This window comes from Haemorhous mexicanus, chromosome 6 (genome assembly GCF_027477595.1).
Source record: "Haemorhous mexicanus isolate bHaeMex1 chromosome 6, bHaeMex1.pri, whole genome shotgun sequence".
Lineage (NCBI taxonomy): Eukaryota > Metazoa > Chordata > Aves > Passeriformes > Fringillidae > Haemorhous > Haemorhous mexicanus.
The window spans coordinates 4,161,930-4,189,586 of record NC_082346.1 but is presented as its reverse complement, the minus strand read 5'-3'; the positions used below and the strand labels follow the sequence as shown (position 1 = coordinate 4,189,586).

The 27,657-nt window shown below is 38.0% G+C and overlaps 1 protein-coding gene across 3 annotated transcripts in view; it reads left to right on the top strand.

The window, feature by feature from the left end:
* The window catches only part of QSER1 (glutamine and serine rich 1), a 44,097-nt gene extending 16,596 nt beyond the window's left edge, over positions 1–27,501 (top strand). The window contains exons 3-14 of one of the 3 annotated variants that reach the window (XM_059848329.1): positions 954–1,118; positions 4,427–5,064; positions 5,836–8,125; positions 11,000–11,295; positions 12,330–12,446; positions 13,074–13,207; positions 14,499–14,710; positions 16,248–16,385; positions 17,686–17,783; positions 21,522–21,674; positions 22,775–22,870; positions 23,448–27,501. In XM_059848329.1, coding sequence (XP_059704312.1) covers positions 954–1,118; positions 4,427–5,064; positions 5,836–8,125; positions 11,000–11,295; positions 12,330–12,446; positions 13,074–13,207; positions 14,499–14,710; positions 16,248–16,385; positions 17,686–17,783; positions 21,522–21,674; positions 22,775–22,870; positions 23,448–23,588 — 4,478 coding nt within the window. In that variant the 3' untranslated portion in view covers positions 23,589–27,501. Of the gene's footprint in view, positions 1–953; positions 1,119–4,426; positions 8,126–10,999; positions 11,296–12,329; positions 12,447–13,073; positions 13,208–14,498; positions 14,711–16,247; positions 16,386–17,685; positions 17,784–18,253; positions 18,378–21,521; positions 21,675–22,774; positions 22,871–23,447 lie in introns of those variants that run through there. The other 2 variants (XM_059848327.1, XM_059848328.1) reach the window with 2 other exon arrangements.
* Positions 27,502–27,657: the final 156 nt, after the last annotated feature.

Here is a 27,657-nt window from a genome sequence, read left to right as displayed (position 1 = left end):
TATTTTTTAAAATACAGCTTTTCAGGATTTGGCCTATGCCTGGGGCAAACATTGTGTGCCTCCAAGCCAGTGGCAGAAATGCTGGCAGCTCCTCCAGACTAAAGCAAACAGCAGAACTGATGTGAGCTGGAGCACTCTGCTGCTGTACTGCCATGTGCACACTGAGACCCTGCTGGGGAAAAGTTAAAATTCATTTAAAATGTAGCAGTGGCTTAGGCTGTGTTACAGCTGCTATGGGGTCTGTCTTTGATCCTGATGAAATCCTGACTCTGGATCCCCCCAGAAGATGGGGCTTGACCTCTTCATGCTCACTTTGCAACCCAGCTTCCAAAGAAAGGTGTTTGAGCTCATGTGCTGACTGGAGTCTGTATCTCCTGGCCAGGTCCTTGATCAGGGTGATGGAGGGTTGGAATTGCAGTCTTGACATAATCTCAGTTACTCAATTCCCATTGAGCCTCCTGCTATGGAAAGGTCTGAGCAATGGGAAACACATGGAGGTGTTTGTTGAAACAGGGAATGCAGCCAAAACCCCTTTTCATGTGCCAGTCCTATAGATGTGTCCAAACTTCCATAAGCTGCCCAAAAAGGAGACACTGGATACAGAAAAGATGGATGTGTTTCAGGAGGAATTCTGAATGTTTAACCAAGTGAAAATAGAACAGTGACTCTTCAGATAAGGGAAGCATTTTACTGGTGTACCTAAATGCTGTTATAAGCATCCTATTTGACATCCATTTAATAAGAGGTTTTAAAATATATATTGAAGTTTCAATTTACGGTTGTAACACTGCATAACAATTTAACACAGAAAAATCAATGTACTTTATTTTGCTAATGTTTCATAAGGTGGGGGTTTTTAGTGAATTATGAACATAGATCTGTTATTTGATTTTGCTTCTTTGAAGTTCATCTGAATTATCTGTTTTGTTTCATTTCTCTCTGCTATCATCTAGGTCTTTCAGGAATATTTGATACCAGTATGCACAGTGCTGGAGGTAACACTAAGGAAACTTCTTCAGTTATGAATTTTCTCTCTGCTATTGAGTCTCGCACTGCTCAGGCAGTCTCTTCAGGATCTACCCTTTTACCACAATTCAGGGCTCCTTCCTGGCAGACAGGTGAACATTTTCTCTTTAAAGAAATTTTGTTATCATTGTATTGAATCTTTGGGTGAATTTGAAACAAAAATATTCTGACTAACTGAAAAGGCTGCATGTTATCTACCTCTTTTATATCTCCATATTTAAAAATTTCAAAATCAATGAAATTATGTTAGCAAAGGATTTATATGAACAGAAGTTCTGGTTGTTTAGAAGGAATTTAGATACCTAGGATATTTTTCTGTCTGACAAGTCAAATTTATATCCCCAGCTTTGTTTAGAATTAGGCTCACTAAGACTTTAAGCATTTTCAGGCACACTACCTGTACCTCCTAGCAAATCTTTCAGTCTCAAACTCTGTTCCCTATGACAGTTCTTCTGTGCTATTAGTACTAAAATCTCTGGGTAGCTTTGGCCCCTCTGTACACAGAAGTAATGAGCAAGGTGTTCCCAAAAAGAAGGTCTGAGGTGCATGTCAGATAGAAATAAGGGATCTAATTTACAACTGAACAAACGTGCCATCTCTTCTGGCAGACTGACTGCCTTCCACAAACCTCCCCCATCTGTCAAGCCTTCTGTGCAGAGCAGGAAACTGCAGATTTTGAGCTTGCTGTACACAGTCACACCAAGATAAGTGTTGCTACTGCATCTGTGGGTAGCTTCAAGTTCTAGTTAATCTTATGGAGTGATTGTGCAGCTGTGCAGTGAATTGGATCTATTCACTGATCTAGCAGAAAATGTTTGAGTGGCTTTTTTCTTTTGGCGGGATGGTTTTCCTCTGTATCAGCAGGCTGATCTGTCTCGGTGCAGCTGTATGATTGCTGTTCTGATTTGGGGAGGAGGCACCAGGTAACCAGAGTGGAGCAGTCCTGTTGTTGATAGTTTGCACTCCTTCTGTTAAGGGTAAGGTGCAGCTGCATTCTGTGAAGAGCTGCTCAAAAAGTTGAGACTAGAGACTGTGGCTTTTAACTCACCATTGACAAAAGCAGAGATGTGGGAGCACAGATGCACATTGTAATCTGGCAAACAACCTTCATATAAATCAGTTGTGAGTTTGGAGTTATGATGACCCATCCTCACATCAGAATGTCAGCTGGGAAGAAATCTTTTTTCTCTTTGTCCTAGCATTTTCTCCATTGCAGCCTGTCTAACAGTGAATTGTGAAGAAGGGGGAGACATGCTGTGGGTCAGGTTTGATGTTGGTACCAGTGATTGGGAGACTTCTCAGTACTCATTACTAAGAACTCATTAGTAAGCCCATTTCTCAATACTATCAGTTCTCTGAGTTTTCTGTTGTCCTTTAATACTTTTGCTGCTTTTCTGTAACCCTTGATCCTCCTTGATCCTCCGAGGTGTCTATTGAGAGCTTTATCTTCACAAACTTCTTTGAGGGAAAGCAAGAGCTCTTCACTCTGCAAAGTGACCTGTTTTCAGAAGAGTTTCTTACTTTGGGGTTTTCTCCAAACCCCCCACTGCTGATTTTTGGGGGAAAAAAGAAGAACATTGTTACATTTGTCCTTCCCAGTGTTCCTTTGATCTGTGTTCTCAGGGTTCTGATTTCTTAGGGTAGTGAGGGTGTGTCTGTGCATGCAACTTAGTACCTTTGCCATGCCTTTTGTCTGCTCCTGAACAAATACTAGATTATAAAGCCCAGCAGTTCTGCCATAGTAGTGCTCCTGTGATAGGCTCTTGTCTGGTTTAAGAAGTTACGGGTATTTGGAAGGGTTTTGATTTATGGAAGAAAAAGGTAAAATACAGGTTAGATGAGAAATGAACATCTGCAGTTAAAACTGGTTTAAATTTTTCCCTTTCTTTGAGGCTTCCAGATGGCCCTTCCTCTGTTTTAGCAGTAGGAATCAGTAAAAGAGAACCCACTTGTACATGATGTTGCAGCTTTTTAGACTAGGGAGGAAAAGTGCATTAAAACACTTTTTTGATTATGCTTTCTCACTCAGAAAGACCTTATTGTTGAGTAAGGAAAAATACCTTGGCATTCCTTCACTATCACATCTCTTCATATCAGTTTGTCTTGGACTGAAAGGGAGAAACAAAGAATTTATTTCTCAGCTTCACCTGAAACTTCAAAAGCAATTGTATGATTAAGTTGCAATCAGCTTAAGATGACTTAGTGTACTGTAAAATGAATTTTTTTTTTAAACTGAAGTATTTGTTTCAAAACAAGCTTTATTTACTGAGATTTTTTACTTTTTCTTCAATGATGCTAAGCTAAAAAGTGTTTTAAGTGTGCAAGAAGAATCTAAAAAGGTCAAATCATTTCACTGATTTTAATTTTTTCTGATTTGCATACCCTGGTAAATTTCCCAGAGGAAACTGATTCCTTTGCAAAACTTTTAAGCTTCTCTGGGAATAAACTTGTCTTCTTCCCTTTTCTTGGTAGACTTTGGAAACAGTACACAAACTTCACCAGTGTCTGCAAGTTACAGGGTGAAAAGCAAGGTGAATGAATACAGGGTTACAGGGTGAATGATATGGATCACTGCTCTAAGCCTCAAAGCTTGCAAGGGAATTTCATACTCCTGCTTCAGCTGGAGTAGTGTATTCTGTTGAGAAATCTTGTTTAAGCCAGGGTGTCATACCAATGGCTGGATGCAAATAAGAAATATGCTTTTCATTTGGGTAGTTGCTACTGCACCATGCAGATAATTGCTGTCTGAGGATATTTGGGACTCTCACTTCAGAAAGCTTACAAATTATATTTACTGCTTGTACTAAATGTCAAACTCTTCCTTTAAGAAAATGAATTGCAGAGTGTATAGACCATTAGCTAATTCACCGTATGCTCTGAAATGTTTCCCATAAAGTGAGTGATAAAATTATTGGTGAGGGTAACTCCAGGAGATGGGATTCCTTTTTAAGTTGTGTATGTATGACAACAGCTAAGGTGTAATTTTGCCTTTTTACTGTTTATTAAAGGTGGCCAGGGCTTTTGATCAGTTTACTATGATGTTCTTTTTAAACTGAAATAAAAACTAACAAAGAGCCTTCCATTTCAAAGCAGAATTGATCTTGTACAATTTTTTCAATCAACAATTTGCATCTTAAGGATATGAAGCTTTCCCTCAGCAATTCACTGCAGGTGTAGAGTTTGGCTTTCTAAAAAAACCCTGCACTTCCATTTTGAAAATTACCGACGACAAGTGCCTCCCTGTGTATGTTTGGGTTTTTTTAAAAGGGTGGTGATTCTAAAGAACATTATATTTGTAAATGCTGTAAGAGCTTGCAGTTAAGTGACTTAGAGAAATGCAATGTTGTTACTTTTAAAGCTCTCTTATGCTCCTTTTTCCTCCTTGTTTTGTTTTTTCCAGGTATGCATTCCTCGACAGCCACAGAACTATTTGTTACTGGAGCTTTGCCAACCTCTGGAACATTTCCACCAACCTCTGCTTTGTCAGCGTATCAGCATCCCAACACCTTCAGCAGCAGAAACTTTGCTACTACCCCTTCTCTTACTCTTCAAGATGCCACTTTCAGTGCTACATCCAATGGTCTCTTAAGTGCCCATGATCCTTTATTACAGATTAAAACATCCCAAGGCACTGTTCCAACCGCTTTGACATTCGAGCGCCTGGGCAGCTCCGTTCTGAGTACCAGTGTACCCCCCCAGTCATCAACATATCGTTCTGCTCAAGAATCTGCACCCCATCTTTTGCAGCCTCAGTTCAGTTTGTTGCCTTCAACCCTTGGAGGAGCCCAGCAGGTGTCTCAGGCCTACAGCACATCTGTCTTCACTGGTTCCACTGCTTCCATGGACAGAGCACTTCAGCGAGAATGTAGTGTTATTAAACACCACCAGCGGCCTTCGAGTACTCAGTCTGTCCAGCCTCAGCTGACTGTTTCACAGCATTCCTTACACAGCTATTTAACAAGTACAAGTGGAGTTAACTTTCAGGATACATCTAGGCACTCAGCGTTATCCTGCAGTCCAGTTGGAGATGTTACTCAGGTGAGCAATGGAGCACCACAGCAGAAGTCTTCTCAAGTCACAGTGGAACTTGCTCAGTCGTACACATCTGCAATTCCATCGCCCGGTTTTCCCTCTGCTTCCAGTGCAAAAGTGAAAAACTGTTCCATGAAGCAGCCTCCAAGGTCAACAAAGACCCCCAAACCTCAGAGTGTAGCTCCCACTGTGCAGACACAAAGCTATGCCAAAACTGCACAAAACCAGAGTTCTGTCATTACAGGCCAAGCACAGATCTATTCTACAGCACAGCTCCCCAGCCTCTTGTCGGTCAGTCAGTCCCAAAATTATGTTTCATGCCAGGCTCAGAATGTGCCACCTGTCAGCCACTCACAGGATTTCTCATCCAGTAAGGTTGAGAAGCTGCCCTCCCTGTATAAAACATTGACTTTTTCTGGGCAATCACAAGCTATTACTTCTGACAGTCAGACTCTAAGTTACTCCTCAGAGGAACAGGTTTTGACCTCAGTTCCAAATGAGAACTACTCTGGGCAAATGAGGGAACTCTCTTCAGTCAGCCAAGCTCAGAACTACTCTTCTAGTCACTCTCAGGGTTTATCTCCAGTTACCCAGTCCCAAGTTAATTTTTCATCTCAGTCACAAGTTTTAGCAGCTGTTAGTCCTTCAGAAAGCTATTCTTCAGGGCAGTCCTTAACATTAACGTCGCCTTCTCTTTCCTTTAATGCTTCTCCTCGGGTACAAACTCTTCCAGCTTCGAGCCCTAATCAAAGCTATATTTCTTTACATTCTTCTCAGAACTCTCAGTCACAAGAATCCTCCTCTCCGCAGTCTCAAAAATTTTTGCCATCTGTCCAGTCTCCTTTTGCATCCCCAGCTCACTCCCAGACGCTGCAGAACAACAGACCTTCCTCAGAAACAAAGTCCTATGTTAAAAGGAAGTCTGACTCTAACTTGTACGCCTCGTCAAAACAGGAGGAGGAATTATCAATGCAAGACATGCAGGCATTGCAACAGCAAGCTACTCTTGAATCTTCCACTCCAAGCCTAACAGAGGAGGAGATCAATGCTCAGGATGCATCCTACAGGGTCTCAAAAGCAAATGACAGATACTCTCAAAGTGTAATCAGAAGCAACTCTCGTCTTGAAGATCAGGTTGTTGGACTTACTCTTCAAGGAACAAAAAAAGATGAAAGAATGGTCAGTTCTGTGGAACAGCTTTCCCAACACATTGGCCATATCAGCAGCCTAAGCCATGATATCAAAAAGACAGCAAATTTAATGAGAACAGCACAGGGAGCTGTGAGTGCTAAGGAACTAAACCAGCAGCATTCCCTTATGCATAAGGTACATGACAGTAAAGCTCAAGAGCAGCAGGGCCAAGTCGTTAGCACGCCACCGCAGGTGCAGCCTCACGCTTTAAGACATGGTCATCAGCTGTGCTTGCCCAGTGCACAGGTACTGCTGGAGTCAACCTGTGACTTGCAGATTCTTCACCAGTCAATCCTGCAGTCGGGTTTAGGACAAGCAAAGGCGTCACCGCAAGTGCAAAGAATACAGAGTCCTCAGCAGGTGGCACATCCGTTCCTTCAGATGGATGGTCACATTGTTCAAAGTAATGGGGGTCATTCTCAGCAGCAGCTTCATAGTCAGAATTCAGAAGTAATGAAAATGGACATGTCTGAGTCTTCAAAACCACTACAGCAGCATTTGACAGCAAAAGATCATTTTACTCAGACAAATCAACATGATGCAAAAAATCAATTTGTTTCTCTAAGTTCGATATGCTTCCCAGAATCTATGCTTCTCAGCGATGAGAGGAATATATTATCCAATGTGGATGACATCTTAGCAGCAACAGCAGCAGCCTGTGGAGTGACACCATCTGACTTTGCCAAATCAGCCTCTAATGAAGAGGAAATCCAAACTGTTGAAAATAGCGAGGAGTCTAAAACACAGTTCCGATCGTTGGATTCCAGACACGTGTCTTCTGTTTTCAGTGCCTCACCTACTGTAGTTGGAAAGCCAGCAAGCAGAAATAATATTTCTCTGAATGGAGGCCAAATTACTCTAAATCTTACCCCAGTGTCAACAATACAGACAAAAGCTGTGAACCTGGATCAGCAGCACCTTGAAGCTTCTGATCAGACTGTACCAATAAGAATGACCTCTCCCACCCTTGGTCCTGGTCAGGAGGAGCAGGAGGCTGTTCGAGTGAAGAAACAATCAAGCATCAGCCATGAGTCTGAAGAAGATAATGATGCTTCTGTTGATGGTACACTGAATGCAAGGGAGACAGAGTTTGTTTCAAGTGGTAGGAGCCTAAGTGAGGAAAGTGCTCCTTCAGAGAATGATTTTAATGTGGGTGGTGATGATGGTACAGTATCAGGTAACCAGTCAAAGGTTCCATTGCAGCTGCTGTCTGTGCCCCAAAGTGCAGATGGAGCCATTAATAGAACTGAAGAAGAATGCCAAGATTTAACTCAAGGGAACCTTCAGAAGAAAAAAAGCAAAGGAAAAAGCCAAAACAAAAGTGCTGCAGAAGATGACAGTGCAACTCAGAAACAGGTAAAAAGAAGTGGACAGTGTAAACGTCAAAATTCAAGAGGAAATGATGCATGTTTCACATACTCTTCTCCTGTTTCTGAAGGTTGTTACGATACTTACCAACATCAGGAAAGAATGAGGCAAAAAATTAAAGAAGTTGAAGAAAAACAGCCTGAAGTCAGAACAGGATTTATTGCATCTTTTTTAGACTTTCTAAAGTCTGGGCCTAGGCAACAGTTTTCCACTCCAGCTGTACGAATGCCAAACAGGACTAGGAGACCAGTCACACAAATAGTTCGTGCCCCTTGCCTGCAGCCCTCTGCAAAGCCTCAGCCAGCAGCAGCAGCACCTGTGGCTGCTGAGGTCAGTGGAGAAAGTCCAACCAAAAAAGCAGATGAGGAACTTAAGAAAAATTTAGAAACGCTGCCTTCATTTTCTTCTGATGAAGATGATTCTGTGGGTGGTAACCATGATCTTCAAAAGAGCATCTCTACTGCATTGTCAGCCCTGGATGAAACATCTGACAAAAAGATCAAATCAGGTAAAAGGGTTACTACAGGTGCATATGTTGAAGGAGATTTTTGTAGCTGATGGGACAAAAAGAAAAAAAATTATCTCTCTTCAGGTAAAGGTCTTAATTTGGTTTGGTTTTGGCCACAATTAAGAGTTTTCTTCAAAAGGTGTATTGACTATGGACTAAAATAGTGTTTTCCACAATTAGAAAATATGTAAATAAACTTTTTTGTGCTACTTAAATAGGACTAATGCCAAAAAGTTATTTTAGCCTGGAGTTGGAATAATGTGTGTGTTCTCTTCGATTCTGGCTTGAAACACTAAATATGATTTTCATCTGGAAACATCAACAAAACATGTCAGAAGTTCTAAACCTATTTTTAAAAAATTCTAGCAAGGGAATATATTAATAATTGCCATCAGCAGGAGACAAGTTGTTGCTAGGTAAACACACATTTTCTGTGACAATGAAGTTGCACTGGATACGTGTGTGAAACAATTTTTGCTCTTGTAAACTGCACTCATTTACTTCTTGTAAACTGCTACTCCTGGTCCATGGTAGGAGTCATTTGAGCCATATTGATCAGGGGTGTTGTAGCTCCATGTGTGTTGATAGGTTACTAGCAAAAGAGCAAAACCTGGGAAGGATTGGTTTGGGCAGGGAGGGGCAGGCAGCAACCACTGATCACAGTAGTAATTAGTTTTTCACACACTTTTCAGTTTCAGTTGTGTTATATCCATGCTGTACGTCCATGTTCAGAGCTTTTAACTGATGGTGCTTTGTTTTGAAGAATTTTCAGCATACAGAATATTTTTGCCTGGACAGGTCTCTTCAGTTCAGATTTTTTTTTCCCCCTCTGGTAAGCAATTAGAAACTCTCCAGGCAATCATATAATTGTACTAATTCCAGAGGAATACCATTGTCTTCCAAAATAATCACAGGGAGAAAATGGAACATTTCTTCAACTCTTCTCAGGATTCAGAACCCATGACCCGTAAGCTGATTCTTAACAAGAGAGAATGAAGTAATGATTTCCCTCTTTAGATTAAAAAAGAAAAAAAAATTCTCCCTTTCTCTAGGTGTGACATGATTTGATGAAAAATACATAGCAAAATTAAACTTGAATTGTAATAATCACACCTAAGATACTGGGAAATCATTGCAGAATACGTTGAGATGCTGAACAATGCTTTCTCTTAATTACTGTTCTGGTTTTTTTCTGTGGCTATTTCTATGTAATTATGTTAAGTTCATGCATTTCAAAAAGGCTCTTACAGAGGATGAAGTTCCTTCTGTGTCTTTCAGTTGAATATATATTTCAAACAAGAAGCACTGATTGTTTTTCTTACCAGAAAGCTGAAATCTGGACAGTGCCAAGGCATGAGCCTCTTGCTGAAGTTTGTTAATTTTAATAAGCCATTTCTGTGTACAATGTCCAAAGAAATATTTCAAATGGGGTTTTTTGTTGGGTGAGCATTTCCATTAGTGTTTAATTTGCATTGATTTCTTTTATGATATTATTGTATCTTCTTTGGTATCCATAAGGATGTAATATTTATGTCACCAATTTCTTGAATTCACCTTCCTGTTTTGTGACATACAAGATTGTTTGTAAAAGATGCTTAACAATGACATCTTTCTTCCTTTCTTGCTGGTGTTTTGCAGGTTTTCTGGTAATACCCTTTTCTGTCTGTTTTTGCAAATGAATATAGACAGACAAATACTAAAACATAGTCTTTTGTTGATAGTATTAAGTAGAACATGTACCTTTGTCTGCTGTTCTGACAAATATGTAAATATACCTGAGCAATGGTGTGGCTAATTAAAGCTGTCAGAGCTCTCTCCCACTGAAAAAATAGAACATATTTGCAATAATGTGAGGTGATGTATCTGGAAGACCACATTTCACATTCCAAATTAACAATTTTATTGAATGGATTTAATGAATCTTCACTTAGTTAGGTATATAGCTTTTGTATTGACACATTCATGTGACATTTAACTCATTTGTTTGGAGCTGCTTTTGTTAAAATATGTTACATTATCTTTTGCATAATTTTTCAAGTGAAAAAGTCAACAATTAGCAGTGGTTGTAACAAAACTGTGAAGTGGTTTAAGTTTTCTGAGTGATATTAGTAATTGTGTTATAGTTAATATAACTTGATTTCTTTTAGATCAGCAAGTCAATGTTAAAACTAAAATACATATAAGATTGTAAAGTAATATCTAAAAAGGATTCTAATTTTTTTCAGGTGAGAAAGAATAATTTTGAAAGGTGGGACTTCTCTTTGGCTCTTTGGAATAGAGGAGGAAAGGAATGTTCTTTTCCCTTCTTTGTTTTGTATCATCAGTTCTCATTGCTCACCTCTGTTAATATTAAAAATCATTAGGCTATTGCTAAAGTTTTAATCTGGAACTTCCAGTTACATTATCACAAGATATAAATTATAAATGTCCCAAAAGTCACAGCAAATGTTTTCATATTTCATGTGTATTTCTCTTTCTGCAATCCAATTTCAAAAGATTTATCAGCAGATAACAAGATTCAGTGTTGTAACCTTTACTGCTGTATTTGCTTATTGTCACAAAGTGCAGCAGTATTACCTGGTGATCATGTCTGTAACTATCAAATTGTTTTCCAAAGCATTCAGTTTTGTTAATTCCAGATGCTGACAGATGCAGCAGTTTAATACAAACAGAGGTATATTAGTTACAGTATTCTGGTTTTGTTTAAGATTTAGTTGTGGTCAAATACTGCTTCTATTTTAACTCCTAGAACAGGTGTATTTCCTAGAATAGTTGCTTTTAATATAAATTGTAACAGAAAAGAAGTGAAACCTAGCTCCATATTACATTGCTAATCCTTAATAATTTAACTGAAATTTGGATTTTTTTCTTCAGAAACTGAAAAAGTGACAGTTGTTACTGCTGCTGCCACCACCACCAGTGCTGTAGTAAAGCAGGAATCTCCACAGACAGCTGCTCCTGTAGGCAATGTGCAGGAGAAAATGAATCCAGCTGACCCCTTAAAAGTAGCTCAACAGGATGCTGTGACTTCAGAACAATTGGCAAAAATGCAGGAGACTGTTGCAATAGAAGGATGTACTGATGAGGAGAATATGGACAGTGAAGGAGAGGGGATGTACAGAGAACGTGATGAATTTGTAGTGAAGATTGAAGATATAGAGACACTAAAGGTAATCTGAATATTTGCTGGGGGGGAAACACAGCACAAACCCCTGCATATGAATTTAGCCTCAAGGAACTACCAGAGGAGGAAAGGCTGCAGATTAGTTTTCTCTTTCTATTCTAATATTCCCTGATTGCTGCCAAAATGCCTTAAAGGTGTCTTTCTAGTGCAGATTACAAACATGTTTTGAATGTACATGACCCATTTTATGCTACGTACAAAATAAAGTAAATCTGTGTGCTGGCAACCTCTGTTAGAACTTGGAATTTCCTATTTTAATATTAAAAAGCATAAATTTTTCAAAGGCTCTTGACTACTTTTTTTTTTTTAAGCTAGGAGTAGACTTTCAAGTGAAACTTTGCAAAAGAACTTGAATGGAATTGGCTTCTGGCTCTTTTTAAGAGGTTCTGCTTTGTATTTCAACAAGAAGTTATTGCCATAAGCAACCAGTACAACTCTTCACATGAGTTTATGTGAATTTCCTTGTTGTCCTTGTTTGATTTTGTTGCTTCCCCATTTTAATTCTCTGCATGTTGACCTTTCCTTTTGTTGCTATCATAGCCAGCAATGTTCTTACTGCTAGAAAATTTCTAATCTTTTTGATTATTTGTCTCTGTGCTCATCCTCTTAAGGTGCAGTTTTAAATTAAGTAATGCTGCTTTGTCACCTAAGACAAGTATTATCAGTTTGAAATATTCCCTTGTCACTTATAAAATGGATTAAGATACGTTAGGAGATATTTCGAATTTCAAGTTTGTTAATTGGGGAGTCATGAAAAAGTAATCAGTGTTTGACTACAGTTTCCAAAAGGTTTATTTGAGTTTGTAGTTTGTGTGTAGGATCTACAGAAAATTCTCATTCAAGCTCATAATTACAAACTTGCCTTGATGCAAACAGGACTTAATAAGGACGGTGTTGGAATTTTAAATGACTTATTTACATTTTATCCTTGGCTTACTTCCTCAAAAACATGATGCACAAACACATTTCTGGAAGAAAAATAAGCACTGCTTTTAGCAAACAATTTTTCTGTTCTTCCAGGTTGCTTTGCAGACAGGAAAAGAGCCTCCAGCTATCTGGAAAGTACAGAAGGCTTTATTGCAGAAGTTTGTTCCTGAAGTGCGTGACGGCCACAGAGAGTTTGCTGCTACTAACAGTGTGAGTCCTCAGAATTCCTTGGGAAGCCTCATGGCAGCTGCTTTCCTTCATGCAAGGCTAAGAGACTAAATAGAATGTGATTCTGGCATACATTCTTAGCAATCATCCTAGAGGGGAAAAGCCCCTCCGACTCAAACTCTCCCTAAAGACATCCATGGATTGGTTTTCTGCTTTCCAGCACGGGGTCTTTGATATCATTTTGATATCACTTTGATATCTTTTGTAAAGGAACAAGTTTTCCTGACCAGAATAAAATCAGTGGAAAAAAGCTTGTGAACTAACTGCTTTCTGCAATAGGAGTGATACAGAGAGGATACCATTTTAACAGGCAGCCTTTTGCCAGGCAGATAATGCTTTTGGGATAACACATGTGAAGAATAAAATAAAGGGAAAAAAAGAAGCCCAGAGTACCTCCCCCTACCTTATTTTCTTCAGTTTTAATTATTATCTGGAAATCTGATGGAGAATTTTGTTTAAATTATAACTGCTGTAGAATGGCTTGTTGTATTTAAACATGGAGGAGTTTAAACTGATTTTTTTCTTTAGTATTGAAATTTTTACATGTTAAAACTGACAAATTTTGCTTAACAGAAACACTTGTGATTTGGTTTTTTTTTTTCCTTTTAGTATCTTGGGTACTTTGGGGATGCAAAGACAAAATACAAACGAGTATATGTGAAGTTTGTTGAAAATGCAAACAAAAAGGAATATGTCAGAGTATGCTCAAAAAAACCACGAATTAAGCCTGTGCAGTCAGCAAGGTATTTTATTTCAATTTGTTTTTCATTTTGCCATATTGTTTTTATATTAAGAACACACCTGTTGAAATAAACAGGAGTTATAATTTTCAAGTGTATTAATTGTGCTTTAATATGGAAACTGAGAAGTGTCTGGTTTGCTTTAAGAAATTAAATATAAATTACTGCCTTGTCTTCCTTACTCTATTCTATTCCATAATCAGTTATTTTGGAGGTGTTAGAGTTCTACACGCTGTTTCTATGTCATCCTTTGCCCTACAAGCCTGCTAGTGTAATGATTTTAATTTTCTGTGTGTTGTTTTCTCATATCCTCTGGACTTTGCTAGTTAGGTAGTTTTTTCTGGGTTGTTTTATTGACCATTCTGTCCTGCTGTACTGGAAGTACCATGCTTTCTTCACAATCCTGGGAAGTAAATTTAAAACCAGGTGTTCATGACAGCGCTCTTTATTCAGGAAAGCACTGGAATTTTAAGTCGAGTTTGCTCTCAAAGAAAGCAGTGCCATCAGATACTCAATTTTATGAAATAATCCTGTTCTCCTAAAAGTAGTTGTGATTTTGATGCTCCTTTTTTCTTGGGCTGTGGAAGGCTGTTCCAGTACCTGTTCTTGCAGGGCTCTGAAGCAACCCCCTCTTTTAACAAAACATGATTGTGATGAGCTCGTTGTGCTTCTGCTGTTCTCTCAACACTGCTTTTGGCTTTTCTTTCTGTTTGCACTGCATGTTTTATTTCTGGAGAAATCAGTCAGATCCCACCTCTGTGTGTGTTTCACTGAGCTACATCAAGTGAGGTCTTTCAGCTTCCTCCTTTGGGGCAGACTTTCCATTGCTCTCATCCTTCTGCTGTCTGTTGTCTCCATGCATTTTGGTTTGAAATCTCCATTTCTGGCGGATGTCTAGAATTATTCTCAGTGTTCCAGAAGATGTACTGGCAATATAACTGCTTTCCCATCTTGACAAAACTCTAACACTTCTCAAGATTGTATTCCCTGCCATGGTCTCAAAACTGTATTGTGTTTTCTGTCCTAAAGTACAGAACTTTGTGTTTCTGGTATTAACATTGCTGTTTGTTTCCTGTTTTGAGGGGTGGGAAGAGAAAAGCATTGCTTGGTCAAGTATGATTTCAAAAATACAGTAGTATATAAAATGGGTACAACTTCGTACCCAGTTACAGTGAAATAAGTGTATATAATCAGTGGGGAGTATATTCTGGTTAAATAAGATTATAGCTGTTTTATTACTGCCAAAACTTGTGTGGCAATTATATTCATAAACATTCTCCTCATAATATTGCAGAACTATTCACTGCAAGCCTAGTAATAGCAACAGCAAACCCCCTGATCCACCAACACCAAAACCAGCAGCAGCAAAAGTCTCTTCTGTAAAACCCAAAGCTAAACAGCCAAAGGTAAAGGCTGAACCACCACCAAAGAAAAGGAAAAAGTGGAAAGAAGAATTTTCATCTTCCCAGTCTGATTCTTCACCTGAGGCCCAGAGTGAAGAAGATGGTGAGTGAGATGCCATTGCTGGCACCTAGGCACTTTTGAACTTAACTGAGAAGAGTATTATAAAATTACATTGTTTGATCTTGCACATTTTTCTGTTCAAGCCTCAGAAAGAGAATATAAAACCCAGCAGTGCCTTGCAAAAATGAGTTTCTTAAAACTTTTCAGTTTCTGTTGGTGTTTAAGCAAATGTGTACAATTGAATTTATTTCAAATGTAGTTTATCTACACGAGTACATATTTTACCACTTGCTGTCTGTGATGGGTACAATTGTAGGAGGACAAGCCAATTTGTTTTTTGAATACATCTTAAGAATGAGATTCTTCATTAGTTTTCCATTGCAACTGAATGTCATGTCTGAAATAACATTCCTGTAGTGTTTGCCTGCATGCAGATGTGGGCAAAATTCAGATGCTGCTGTTTTTTCAGAACCCAAGGAGAAAAAGCAGTTGACTTTTTGGCTTCTCCATTGCTTGTCTGAATGCCAGCTGTTCAAATGTAGCCCGCTGAGCAGATTTGCTATTAAGACATTGATAGAACATTGAGAGTCAATGTTTGCAGGAACTCTCCAGAAAAAAAGGGATTTCTGAAGTTTACAATGTTTATAGGGGTTACCTGTGCTAGCAGATTTACTCTGCATTTTGCAGGTTTCTATTTCCTGTATGCTTGAAACAAAGCTGTGTATTGCTCATACTTCATTATTGCTACATTCTGAAGCATCCTGGTGACTTTTAAATATAGCTACACTATCACTGGCACACTGCCCCTGTGAGGACAGCACCTTTGAAATAATTTTCAAGCAAATTTGCCCAAGTAACATTCTCCATATTTAAGACCTCAAGTAACCTGGTGATGATGGTCATCCCTGAGGGAGTTTAACAGCCTTGCACCGAATCACTGCAAAACCCTGGTGTCAGACATGGAGCCTATAAAAAGCTGCAGAATGCTTCCTAGTACTGATGTGCATGTTAAAATTGCTGACTATGAAAAAATAAAAGCTTCCTTAGAGTAAGCATAAGTATTCCTATATCTCTTCGCTGATAATTTTTTTTTACCTTTTTTTTTTTTGGTGAGTTTAAAAATGAGGTGTGATTGACTTCAGTGCTATGCAGGCTCCTAGGTGACATCATTAGTACTCAAAAATTCTTTTTCCTATTGGATGACTTCAAATTTTGCAGTTTTGGGAGGGACTTGCCTTGACATGAAAATTAGGGCACTTAGGGTCCTTCACTTGACTGAAGTTATAAAATTATCCTGTTTCTCTGCACTTTCATCTACACTATAGGAAAGTGTTTTAATTCCTTGAAATAGAATCTAAATGCTGATAGTTAAAAATGGAACCATTTGTGCAATATTTGGTGTCTGCCCCTGTTTTTGACATGTAAGTAGTTTATTGCAATAGACTGCACTGCATTTTCATCTCTTGGGGTACCAGTAGGGGTCACTTGTGTTTTAAGAGAGAAACTTTCTGTTTTGAAAAACACAAGTGTTTTTAGGATATTGAAGGGAAAAAATCATTCTATGCTGTTGACCTTTCAGAGGTTGTACCTCCAGCTCCACTTGTTACTCGTTTTTTGAACACAAGAGCTATGAAAGAGACTTTCAAGAGCTACATGGAGTTGCTTGTGAGCATTGCCTTGGATCCAGACACAATGCAAGCCTTGGAAAAGAGCAATGGTACAGTATGTTTAACACTTGTGTGTTCTTACTGGACTTTAAGGTTATCAATCAGTAAAGCAAGTGTTCTTTTAAAAAAACCCCACAAACATAACAAAATTTGAGTCACACAACCTCATCAGAAGAATCTACACATTATGTGTGTATATATATTTTTGCATTATCTCTTTGAACGGTCAAAGTAACTTGGAAATATTGTTTTATCTTCTTTGCTGCATTAGAATTTTGCTGTGAATGTCAGAATTGAGCTATTTGTTCCTACAGTTACTGTACTTCAAACCTTAGCAAAGATTTATTTAAAATTAGAGTTTCAAGTCTGCTTGTTTTCTTATGAAGAAATAGGCATATAACTATAAGTAGATATGATTCCTCCTACTATTAAAAATTCAGCTTTTTAAACTCTGAAATCTTGAAATCCTGATCAAAGAAAATTATATTAATGCACACTTTTTCTTTTAAAACAAAATATTTGGATTTGTTTATCCTAGTAGACTCTGGGGTACATGTCAAAACTCCTATTTCTCAAAATTTAGTAAAACACGTTCAAAGATAAAGGTTCCAAAAGATAAATCCTTTCATGTATTATTTAATTGCAAGCTGTTGTTTTGTACTATATTCTGTTTGCCTGTGTTTTAAAAAATCTTTTCTAGCCTCTCCTCTCCTGCCTCTCTTGATCTCAAGATTTCAGACCCATGCATTATGTCAGTAGTCCCATTAAAATCAAAGTAATTGACTTTATAAATAAAATGCTCCATACTGAGCTGTCAATTTTCATTCCTGGCCACATGCCTATGTTCAGCTGTATATTGTTCAATTCACAGTGGTTTATCAGATAACTTTTATCAGTATGCACTTTCCTCAATATTTTTTTTTTTTTGTTATAAATGCCAGCAGGACCTTTCCTTATAAATGGAATAACAAATATCAAAACCACCTACTTGTCTTAGTAAAACTGCCAGCTGTTTTACACAGAAGAGGATTATCTAGGAATTGGTGTAAAATTGTCCCTAATATTTATGCTCTGTATTGCTCTATCTTAATTTTTCCTTGCAGCAAAGGAAACTTGGAGAAGGAGCAGGATTGCAGTGAGCAATTAAACTTTATACTATCTACACCAGCTTAGTGGGCTGATTAAAAAAAAAAAAATTCTCTCACATTTGAAATTAGATTATGTGCCAATTGCTTTATTTTTTACTTTCCACATTGTATATTAATGGGTCAAAGTATGGAATGAATATGAACCTCATTATTGTGCATCTCTTAATAATCACCTGCTGTGGGTTTTTGATGTGTCTTTTAGATGAGCTGCTTTTGCCTCACATGAGAAAGATTGATGGAATGCTGAATGACAACAGGAAAAGGCTGCTGTCCAAATTGCGCTTGGATCACGCTTTCAAGGTACTCTCTTTTAAATTCTAGGCTTTTAAAGGTGCTGTTCTGGGTAAATCACTGGATTCATACCATGCAGGCACAGCTTAAAACTCATTTGGAACAGAAGTGAATGTGCATTTGAAAGAGATGCTATAAATTTAGTGCTTGTTTGTGGCATTTGGAGAACGTTTTGGAATGGAGGAGTTCATGCTGCAGAGGTGAAGTTCTAGTTTTACTCCCCATGCTCTCTGGTTCGTTCTCAAGCATTTTTTCCTTTAAGCTTTTCAAGTTTGCCAAAAGAAAATCTGTTTCCTGTCCTTCTAGAGCTTTTGGTTAAGTGATTGTGTTGCCTAAAAATAAACTTTTACATGAAATAGCTGTGCTGTGGAGCAGATGTCTGAACCTCTTTGAAGTAGAGAACATGATCAGAGGAGTTTAAAACCAGGACAGAGGGATGCAAGAACAACTCATTTGTGTGCTCTTTCATGTATCTTCAGCATGGAAGGTTGAGAAAAGTGTGGATAACAAGCCCATATTACAGCAGCTTTGGCGTGGTAATAAAAAAACAGGTCTGGATGTGGCCAGGGAAGAGAGAAGCCGTACCATCTCAGTAGAGAGAAGGTAAACAGGAGGATAATCACTGTGCTTCCCACTGTTCCCACCCACCCTCCAAGCAACAATGCAGAGCTTGCAAGTGCAGGAAGGTGATTTTCACTCATGTAGGTTAGAAAAGATCAGTTCCAGCTGTTAACCCAGCATTGCCAAGTCCACCACTAAACCCTGCCCCAAAGTGCCACCACATCTGCTGCACATGTTTCAGAGACCTCCAGGGATGGTGACTCCACCACTTCCCTGGGCAGCCTGTTCTAGTACTTCATAACCCTCCTGGTGAAGAAATCTTTTGTAATATCCACTCTAAATCTGCCATTTCCTCTTGTCCTGCTGCTTGGGAATGAGACACCCTTTTGTCAGTATCTGTAATCAGACTGATGATTTGGTTTTGTAACAGTTTTGAGGCCAACAACAGTAAAGCAGGCCTGGCTATGAACACAATCACCAAACTTGTTCTTTGCCTCAGTTTCCTGTCCCCCTTTCCTCTGTACTGTCCCACAGCACAGAGACACTCAGAGAATGAGTGCTGTTCTTTGTACTGCTGTGAGCTTATATCTGACAACTAGGTGAGGAGTGAGATAATAACAGACTTGAAAGTTCTGCTCTTTTCCATCGTGAAACCTTTTCCCCCATTCCTTTTCCCCCATTCCGTGTCTGGTAAATTCTGTGGGACATAGGGTGGCTTTGTTTCAGTGAGAAGACCACCATCAACCAGAGAAACAGCTGCAATTCACATGATTCTTGAACTTTTTTAATGTTAGTTATGGTGTTTTCCCAACAGCTGAGCAATTTGTACCTCCTTGAAGAGAATTGCTTATGGCTTCCTCCTTACTGTAAAAAGGCCTGGGGGGGCTGTGTAATTTCAAATGCACAGAGCCTCAGCGGTAGCATGTGTTAACCCTCCATTTCTGGTTTTTTGTCATGGTAAGAATTTTGTGTTAATAGTTATTAATATAGATACCTCTTTTTTGACCTGTCTGTGAAGAGAAGATAGACCCGTTAAGGGAAGATACAAATTTGTAGAATTTCAGTTACATTCACAGTACACAAAAAGTGAGAGGTAGTCACACTTGATTTTTTCCCAGTTTAAGGGGGAAAAGCTTCTATAATTCTCTGTAATACCAACATGAACTCCAACATGTAATTAAGCTGGAGTTCATAGTGAATACAATAGCTTTGCTGTGTGTTCACTTAGCAGCAGATTATGTATCATATCTCTGAAGTTAACTTCAGACTGTATTCCATCATATCATCTGCAAGATGTTAATGGATGTAAGGAAGGGATCTGCTTGTGATGTCATCTGCAGGACAGAAAACCTTTTCTATTTTTCTTCTGATGTGACAATGCCAACTTGTGCCATCCTTGGATGAATGTCTTGGATAAATATGAAATGCCTACTTGTCATCATAAGAGTGCTTGTGTTGGTTAGGAAAATGTGTTTGATGCTCTTTAAGATACAGAAGGTTTCTGCTCCACCTTTAATGAAATAATCAGTTCAGATATTAGAGTTGAATGAGGCACTGAAGGTTAAAAGTATCATTTGTCATTCACTGATACCATTCAGTTTGAATGTTTTTACTGTTTTGCATTGGTAGGCATGGATGAATTTAATACTGTTTTTCCACTGGATACAGTCAATAGGGAATATGTTAGCACTGTATTCCAAACCAAAGCAGACACTGAAGTTAGCAGTCAGTGTTTGGTAGTTTTGCCTGTAACATTTTTTATAGTTCTAACAGTTCATTGCATCATTTGGGTAATAGATGTTACAAACAAAATTATGAAATATTATTGTTGCTTTAGTTGAAGATCAGTAAGTGAAGCAGCTCAGCTGAAATGTGTAAACTTCATCTGAAAATAATTATGTGGCATTTGGAGAACATTTTGGGATGTTCATCCAAAAGATGCAGTAATCACTGGTATTTACTTCACTCCAGTTCACATTTGTCTGGTGTAGGTCAGTGGTGTGGCCATGGAACTCTTCTGGTTCTTAGGAATTCTCCAGACAAGGCCAGAAGTGGCCAGAGCCCCTTGACATTCCAAATCATCCTTGAGGAAGGCTATTATAGTGGATAGCAAAACTAAATAATTCAAACCTGTGTAAGTTGTTCCACTTTGGAAGTATTGCAAGGAAGGCTGGCTATGGACAGATTGGCTGGTCAAGGTTCCTGCTACCACTGTGCAGATGATTTAGTAGCTGTTTACTGAGAGGTTTGCTTAATAAAGTAAAAAATGGCTGGTATAGATAAAGAGCTAATAAATTATAGGCAGGGGATGTTGTTGTAGTCAGGTACTGTTTATTAAAAGAAAATAGTAAAATGGAATCAAGCTCATATTTTAACCCAATAGTCCCAGTAAGTTCCTTAAGCTGCATTGATTCATTTTTCCATATGTGTATTTTTCTGCCTCATAGTGGAGTGTAATACAAAGATGTATGTTTATTTAATGTGAAACACATTTTTCAGGGCCAGATTAGGTAGCATAGCAGGACTAGTTTAAAGCAGCTGCTAACATAATGCTGTATTTGTTCAACAAAATTGTATTCAAATTTACTCATGCAAATAATGTACAATTGAAGCTGACAGAAATGCAGTTCACTCTCATGAGTTAAAATGTCTTCAACTTGTACTTTTTTGAACCAGCCTTCTACTTCACTGTGCATAAGCTTTTCTGCCTTTCAGATCTGATGATATGCAATTAGTCTGTAATTTGCAAAATCTGGGGCAAAACCTATGAAGATATTTAGATATCCAATCCCCATATGCCTGACTATGCATGAAATACTTAGAGATCTTCAAGTAACTTAGCCTTAGAAATTCTTGGGTAGAAATGGAATGGAAAGCAATTTACAGTGGAGCTTTTTTTCCCCCCTCTCTTTTTAGTGAGAGAATCACAGATGTTAATCTGATATACAGTGAAAGGATCTGCTGGTCTTTAAAAATTACAGTAGTCAGGAGCAGGTGGGCATGCTTTCCAAACCAGATTTGGTTGTATAATCTAACAAAGACACTTTATCAGGTCTTTGTGGAAGAATAAAATTTTTCCTAATAGGTTCCACTCTAATCTTTTCAAAGAAGAAAGGCCAGTTTATCAGCAATGTGGTCATTCTTGATTTTTTTCATAATGCTTTGTCTTTATGTGCTCTGTTCAAGAACGCTTTGGAAAACTTTCCTGAACTGACAGTGGTCACTCGGGATTCCAAGACAAAGTGTGGAGGGACATCTGTGTCTAAGATCAAAATGAATGGTAAAGCTTACAACAAAAAAACACTGAGGGCTTCTAAATCAACCACTAAATCAGCACAGGTGAGTGTTCACAGGGTTTGTTGCTGCCACCATCTGACTTGTGCTGTGATAACCATGTTTATGTAAAACACTGCTTCACGTGTTAGCTGCTTTGGTTGGTTGATCAAAATATAAAATCTTTGAGAGAAGTGCTTTTTCTGTAACGAGGGAATGTTAAAAACCAACATTTAAAGGAGTACATTAAATCATTATTATAAGTCATATGTGAAACATGGTTTGTCAGCTCCCTGGGCTGTTGCTGGAGCAGCAACAATTTGCCTTCACCATTGCTGCTGTAGATCGTAATAATAAGTCATATAATAATAACACATATAATAATCATGATAACAGTTTCTTACACTTGCTGCAGAGTAAATGATACAATGGCTTCTAGATCAAAAATTTAATAAAAATAGTGTTAAGCCTGTAAAATCTGAGATCAGATAATACTTCTTAAAAATTGAGCTCTATCTTGTTCCATTCCTCATTTTCAATGGCGGAATGAAGCTGTGTATCTTAAAAAAAAAAAAAACAAAAAAAAACAAAAAACAAAAAAAAAACACTACATGGAAGAAATTTGAGAATCACGTATTGTTTATTTCCATAGAATTCCTGGGGTACACTCTAACTAGATTTGGCTTGCTTAGCTTCATCTCCCTGCAGTAAATAGTGGCTTGACAAATGACCTGTACATATAGCTCACACTCATGTTTCCTGCCAAATTAACCTAATTTTTAGGTAAGCATAAATCAGCTTTCTCAAGCACAAAGTCCATGTCTTTTGCAGTGATAGCCATGAATCTGGTAGAATAATGGTTAAACTTTGGTAGTTCTTGGAGTACTTCTTGAGAAGGGGGTGTCTTACCCATTTTGGGTGTGCAGTGCATTCAGGATGACTGAAAGCATTCTCACACCTGGTTTTGATAAAACCACATGGGAAGTGGAGATAGGAGATAATTATGATATAAGGGGAATCACAGTTTGCCAGGTATGTCACAATAATGATTTGAATGAAGCACTCAATTTCTGAATTGCCAAAAAAAATTGTTTACAGAAGAAAATGTCTGTCATGTCTCCTGGCAAATAACATGAATTTTCCTAAAATAATTGTTCTTTTTGCAGGAGTTTACAGTAGATCCAGAAAAAATACAGTTGTATTCTTTGTATCACTCACTCCATCATTACAAATATCACATATATCTAACATGTAAAGAAGAGGTAGGTATTGCTCTCATTCTTTGCATTCATTGAGGGAATTGAGTCCAACTTGAGAGGCTGTTCTCTCATTCTTGGTAAATGAGTATGGATTGAGGCCTCCTATTTTAATTAATTCTTTATGGCAAGCAAAGGCTTCAGTGACCACATGGGTTGCCCCTAATGGGAGCTGCTGCTTAGAACATTCAGATGTGAGGCTTGCAAGGTTTGTGGTATTCCTTGAAGTGTTCTTCTCTGTTTATTATCCAAAATAACCAGAACAAATGCTATCAGTGTATTTAACTCCTTGGATCTAAAAGGGTTTTTTTGGTCTTAGAATGCCATGCCTTTATTTCTTCTGCAAATCCTTGCTGGAAATATTTCAGGTAGCAGAAATACAAGAGTTGAGCTCTGGCTTAGTTGTTAAGAAATGCATTTTGGGGGGCATTACCCTTGTTTTTAAAACTCAAAGATTTTCTGGCAGAGAAGGTTCATATTTAACTGCAGACGTTTATAAAAACGAAAATTCTCCAATTCTGGCAGCCTAATGTGTGTGTGCATCTCTCTCATCTCTCTCCCCCTCCTTCTCTTTTTTAAATAGATTTCTTCTGTTCAGAAGACGAGTGCAGATCTAGGCCAGGAAGAGATCGTGCAGCTGTGCATGAAAAACATAAAATGGGTGGAGGATCTTTTTGAAAAGTTTGGTGAACTCTTGAATCGTGTCCAGCAGAAATGCTCCTAACAGAAATGTGTCCCAAATCCCACATTTTTCTACGGCACTAACCTGATGGAACAGAAAGCTCAGAGAGAGGCTCCGATTTCTTTCACAATACCAGACTGCATTCTTGTTTGTAGCCATTTTTATTTCTCTTTATGGAACTCTGTGCCTTGGCTCGTGCTAAGGAAAAGTGATGCTGCCAAGGAAATCAGTCCTTTGGAGATGGAACTAAACATAAACCTAACCACATTTTAACCTGAAGAGTTATTTTCGATTTTGTAAACTATTGGATAACTTAGTTTTATTTTCAGATATGTTTTTGACAAGTGATGAAGCATGCACTACATATACTTTTTTTCTTTTTTATTGCTCAACAGATAACAACACTTAAAATACTACAGATTTTTCCATCCCTGACTAAGTGAGAGAAAAGTCAGCGTTGGGGCGAACTAATTTTTACATGTCTGGCCACCAAATTTAGAGTTTTGTACATTTTGTGAACAGAGCTGGAGTGACATCATTTTCTGCATACGTATATTGCCATCATAAAATCCAGAAATTTCATTATGCTTTATGGACTCCTTTTACTATTGTCATGTTTGGGAGACCGAACATGGAGTTGGTGCAATCCTATGACTGCTTTTGTGTCAAATTATATTGTAATGAAAGACAATGACCTTAACTATTTTCCCTGTTTTGAAGAAAAAAATATTTTCCTTTATACTGTGGTTTTTTTTTTCTTTTGGAAAAAAAAATCAATTGTACATTTTATCTCACTAATAGTTGTATTTTTCACAGAGGAAATATTGTGGTTAAAATTGTTACATGTATCTTTGTAATACACTTTCCATTGTTTTCAGTAAATCCTATTCATTTATATGTTGATTTTATATTGTAAACTATGTATCTCGAGGTAACCCTTTTGTTTATACAGGTTTGCTTCAGTGTTAACCAGAATAATGCATAATGCATACTAGACTAGTTTTGCTTTAAGTGTAGTTGTGTTAGACACTGCAATTATTTTCTGGTATGTGAAAATAAATTTCTTACTAAACTAGCACTTGATTAACTGAGAGTTTAAATGAAGAGCTACTACACTTTATCTTGGTCAACAAAGATTGTTGATTGAAAATAGACTATATGCAGTGTTAAACACAGCTTACATTAATTGTTTGTAGAACTGGCAGTTGCAGAGCTGTTCTCTTTTTGGTGCCTTTCAAGTCTTCAGACATCTTTGTAGCTTTTCTCCCCCCTCCAGGTTGTTAACACTTCGTAGTGCCACTAGTCACACTCAGACAATGAATGTAATGGGCTCTGATCAGGAGAACATTTTCTTTGAATTTGCCAATAGAATGCCTTACTGAGTCATTCGGAATGGAGATGTACTCTGCTGGCGTCCTAAAAAAAAAGTCATGTTGGTCTTTTTTCAGAAAATGTCAAAAAAAAACCAACTTCATTCCTTTATCCTTTTACTGCCACTTAGTGCCTTAATTTCAGCCAAGAGAGCAGGGTTCACTATTCATTGGCCAAATGAGGTAATGTTCATTGCCATGTGACCTTTCCCCCATGTTTTGATCCTATTTAGTTGTTAAATATTCATTAGACCGTAGAACTATAAAGAGTTTAATGAATAGATGTGAAAATGAAATTATTTGATCTTGAGTAAGCAAATAGAGGTTTGAATATTAAAGTATGTACAGAATTTTAGCTGATTAGATTTAGAACCTTGTAGGATGTTTACCATATTTCCAAAGCTTTTCACCTTAAAAAGCAATAATTCTCCTTTACAATTTGTGTGCAGACTACCATGAACAGAAATGGGTATGTGCCCTTGCCTTTTTTAAAGCCTCTTCCTCGTGGTTTTGCTTTAAAAAGGGAGGTCGCTGTCGTGTTAATGACACATTGTGCTACTGCTGTGTCTGCAATTATCAAGGAGAGGAGGTGGGTTTGGGGTTAGGCAGAATGCTCAGATTGTTAGAGCAATCATGGAGCTAATGAATTCCCACGGTGAAAAGAGGGGTAGCTGTGGGGGTAAGGAATTTCTATGGTTTCAGTCCCGAGTTTAGAGGGTGAAACCAAACGGCAGAGTTACCAGCCTTGGCAGCAATCAGACAAAATGATTTTAATGTAAATGTGCACACTGGAGTAGAAATGTACCTGGTACACTCTTCAATCACGAGTGGCCATTCCCAAATTTCCATCCCCCCACTGGGATGGCTGGCAGAGGCTGGAGGGTCATGACAGGGAGTTATTTGCCCAGGCAGAGTTCTGTGGTCACGTTACAGTTAGGGAATTCCTAGTTTGTGGGTTTAAAAATCATGAGGATACAGACTGAGGGAACAGTGGAATCAGCTCCTTGATGGTGTAGCAAAGAGCTGGTCAGACTTTATCTCTCTCACACCTCTTCCTAATGAAGCAGAGAGTTGAGAGAGTTCTCTGTGCTTTCTAGAAGATTACCACTACTGTGTACTTACTCTGGATTTTCTAACCTAGAAGTAGCTTTAGAAAGCTGCTTTCAGTCCTTAGAAGCTGAAAAAAAAGAAGAGAGAGGCTTTTGGAGTAGCTTGTCCCTGTTTAAAAAGGAAGTAATTTTAGCGACAACCATTAAAACAAAAAAAAAGGGGTGGGGGGGCAGGATGCTCTGCACTGCCATAGAAAGTGACCTGGCTTATTTTTGGCTGTTTTGTTCCCAGGGCCAGTTAAACAAGCACTGTGCCTGTAGAAGACAGGAAAACTTGTCTTGAATAAAAGTAATTGCCCCAGACTATTAAAGATTAATATAATGGAGCTTCCATCTTTGTCTTGGGGTGCAGAAATGGTGGCTGGATTGTTAATTTACCAAACCAGAATAAGGAAAACCATGAAACTCTTGAGCGTGTTGAAGGGTCATAAATCAAAGCAAAGCTTTGTTAGTAGTATTGAACAGGTTTTTTTTTATACTGAAGCAAACTTAATGAAAAAGTCAATGTACAAATTACTTTTTTTGCACAAATACTTTGTTTTGTTGCATTTTAGATAATGAAGTCTGCACCCACACCTCAGATTTTTTTCCCCTTGGAGTAACAGTGAGGTCTTCATCCCTTGATATGACAGTGGAAATTGAGCACTGATTTGACTGCAAGATAACATGCACTGGGAAGGAACAAAGCCCTCCTTAGACTATGAATTAGCAGAACAGGAATGAAACAAATTGCATAATCAGTTATTTGGCTTTTAATTCCACTGTTCTTTCCTTTAGTGTGGCATCCCAGTTTACACTGGGTTTGAATTTATTCAAATACAACATTGCTCTTAAAGGCAGGTTTGCTTTGAGATGCTACTCCTAAAGTTTTGCTAGCAAAAAATCAGACACAAATTGGATTGAGAAATTGTTTCTGAAAACAGCTGAGGACTTTAGGGTCTTTGAGGTTCTGTGGCATGTAATGTATTCATATATTGTCAAAATGAAATACTACTTTTTAAAAAGTCAGATCTTACAGGCTGTCTTCCAAGTAAATGATTCCCATAGGAAATATATTTTAAATATTATTTAAATATTTACTACTATTTAAAACAATTTTAAAGCAGGAAAGCTAATACTATGGTCACAAAATGTCAGTGTGTCACCAACCATTTCTTATTTCGTTGCCAGCACTTGACATTTGGACTCTCTTACCCTATTATGAACCTGTGCATTTCACAGTGCACATTCTGCCATATTTTATTATTTAAGCTAATATTAACATGTCATTGGTAATAAATGCATGTTTTTCTGCATATCTGTTCTACATATGGCAAAAATGAAGCTAGGGCTAATTAAGAGACACTATGCATTCTTAGTCCAGATTTTCAGGTGGTCCATAATACAATGTATGGAAATGTGAAAAAGGACAGTTTTGTACCATTCATGATGTTATTAACTAAACCCATTAAAGTGAAAACACTTTTTAAACAAAAACCTTATAATGCTTAGTCATTTGTTATTAAAATAATGAGTCTTAAAAAGTTAAGATTGTTGGAAACAAATTGGCAATTTGGAATTTTCCTGTATTTTCTGCTTGCAACATGAAGAAATACAGTTCTGTGGTTGGGGGTTTTTTTTTTCCATTATGTT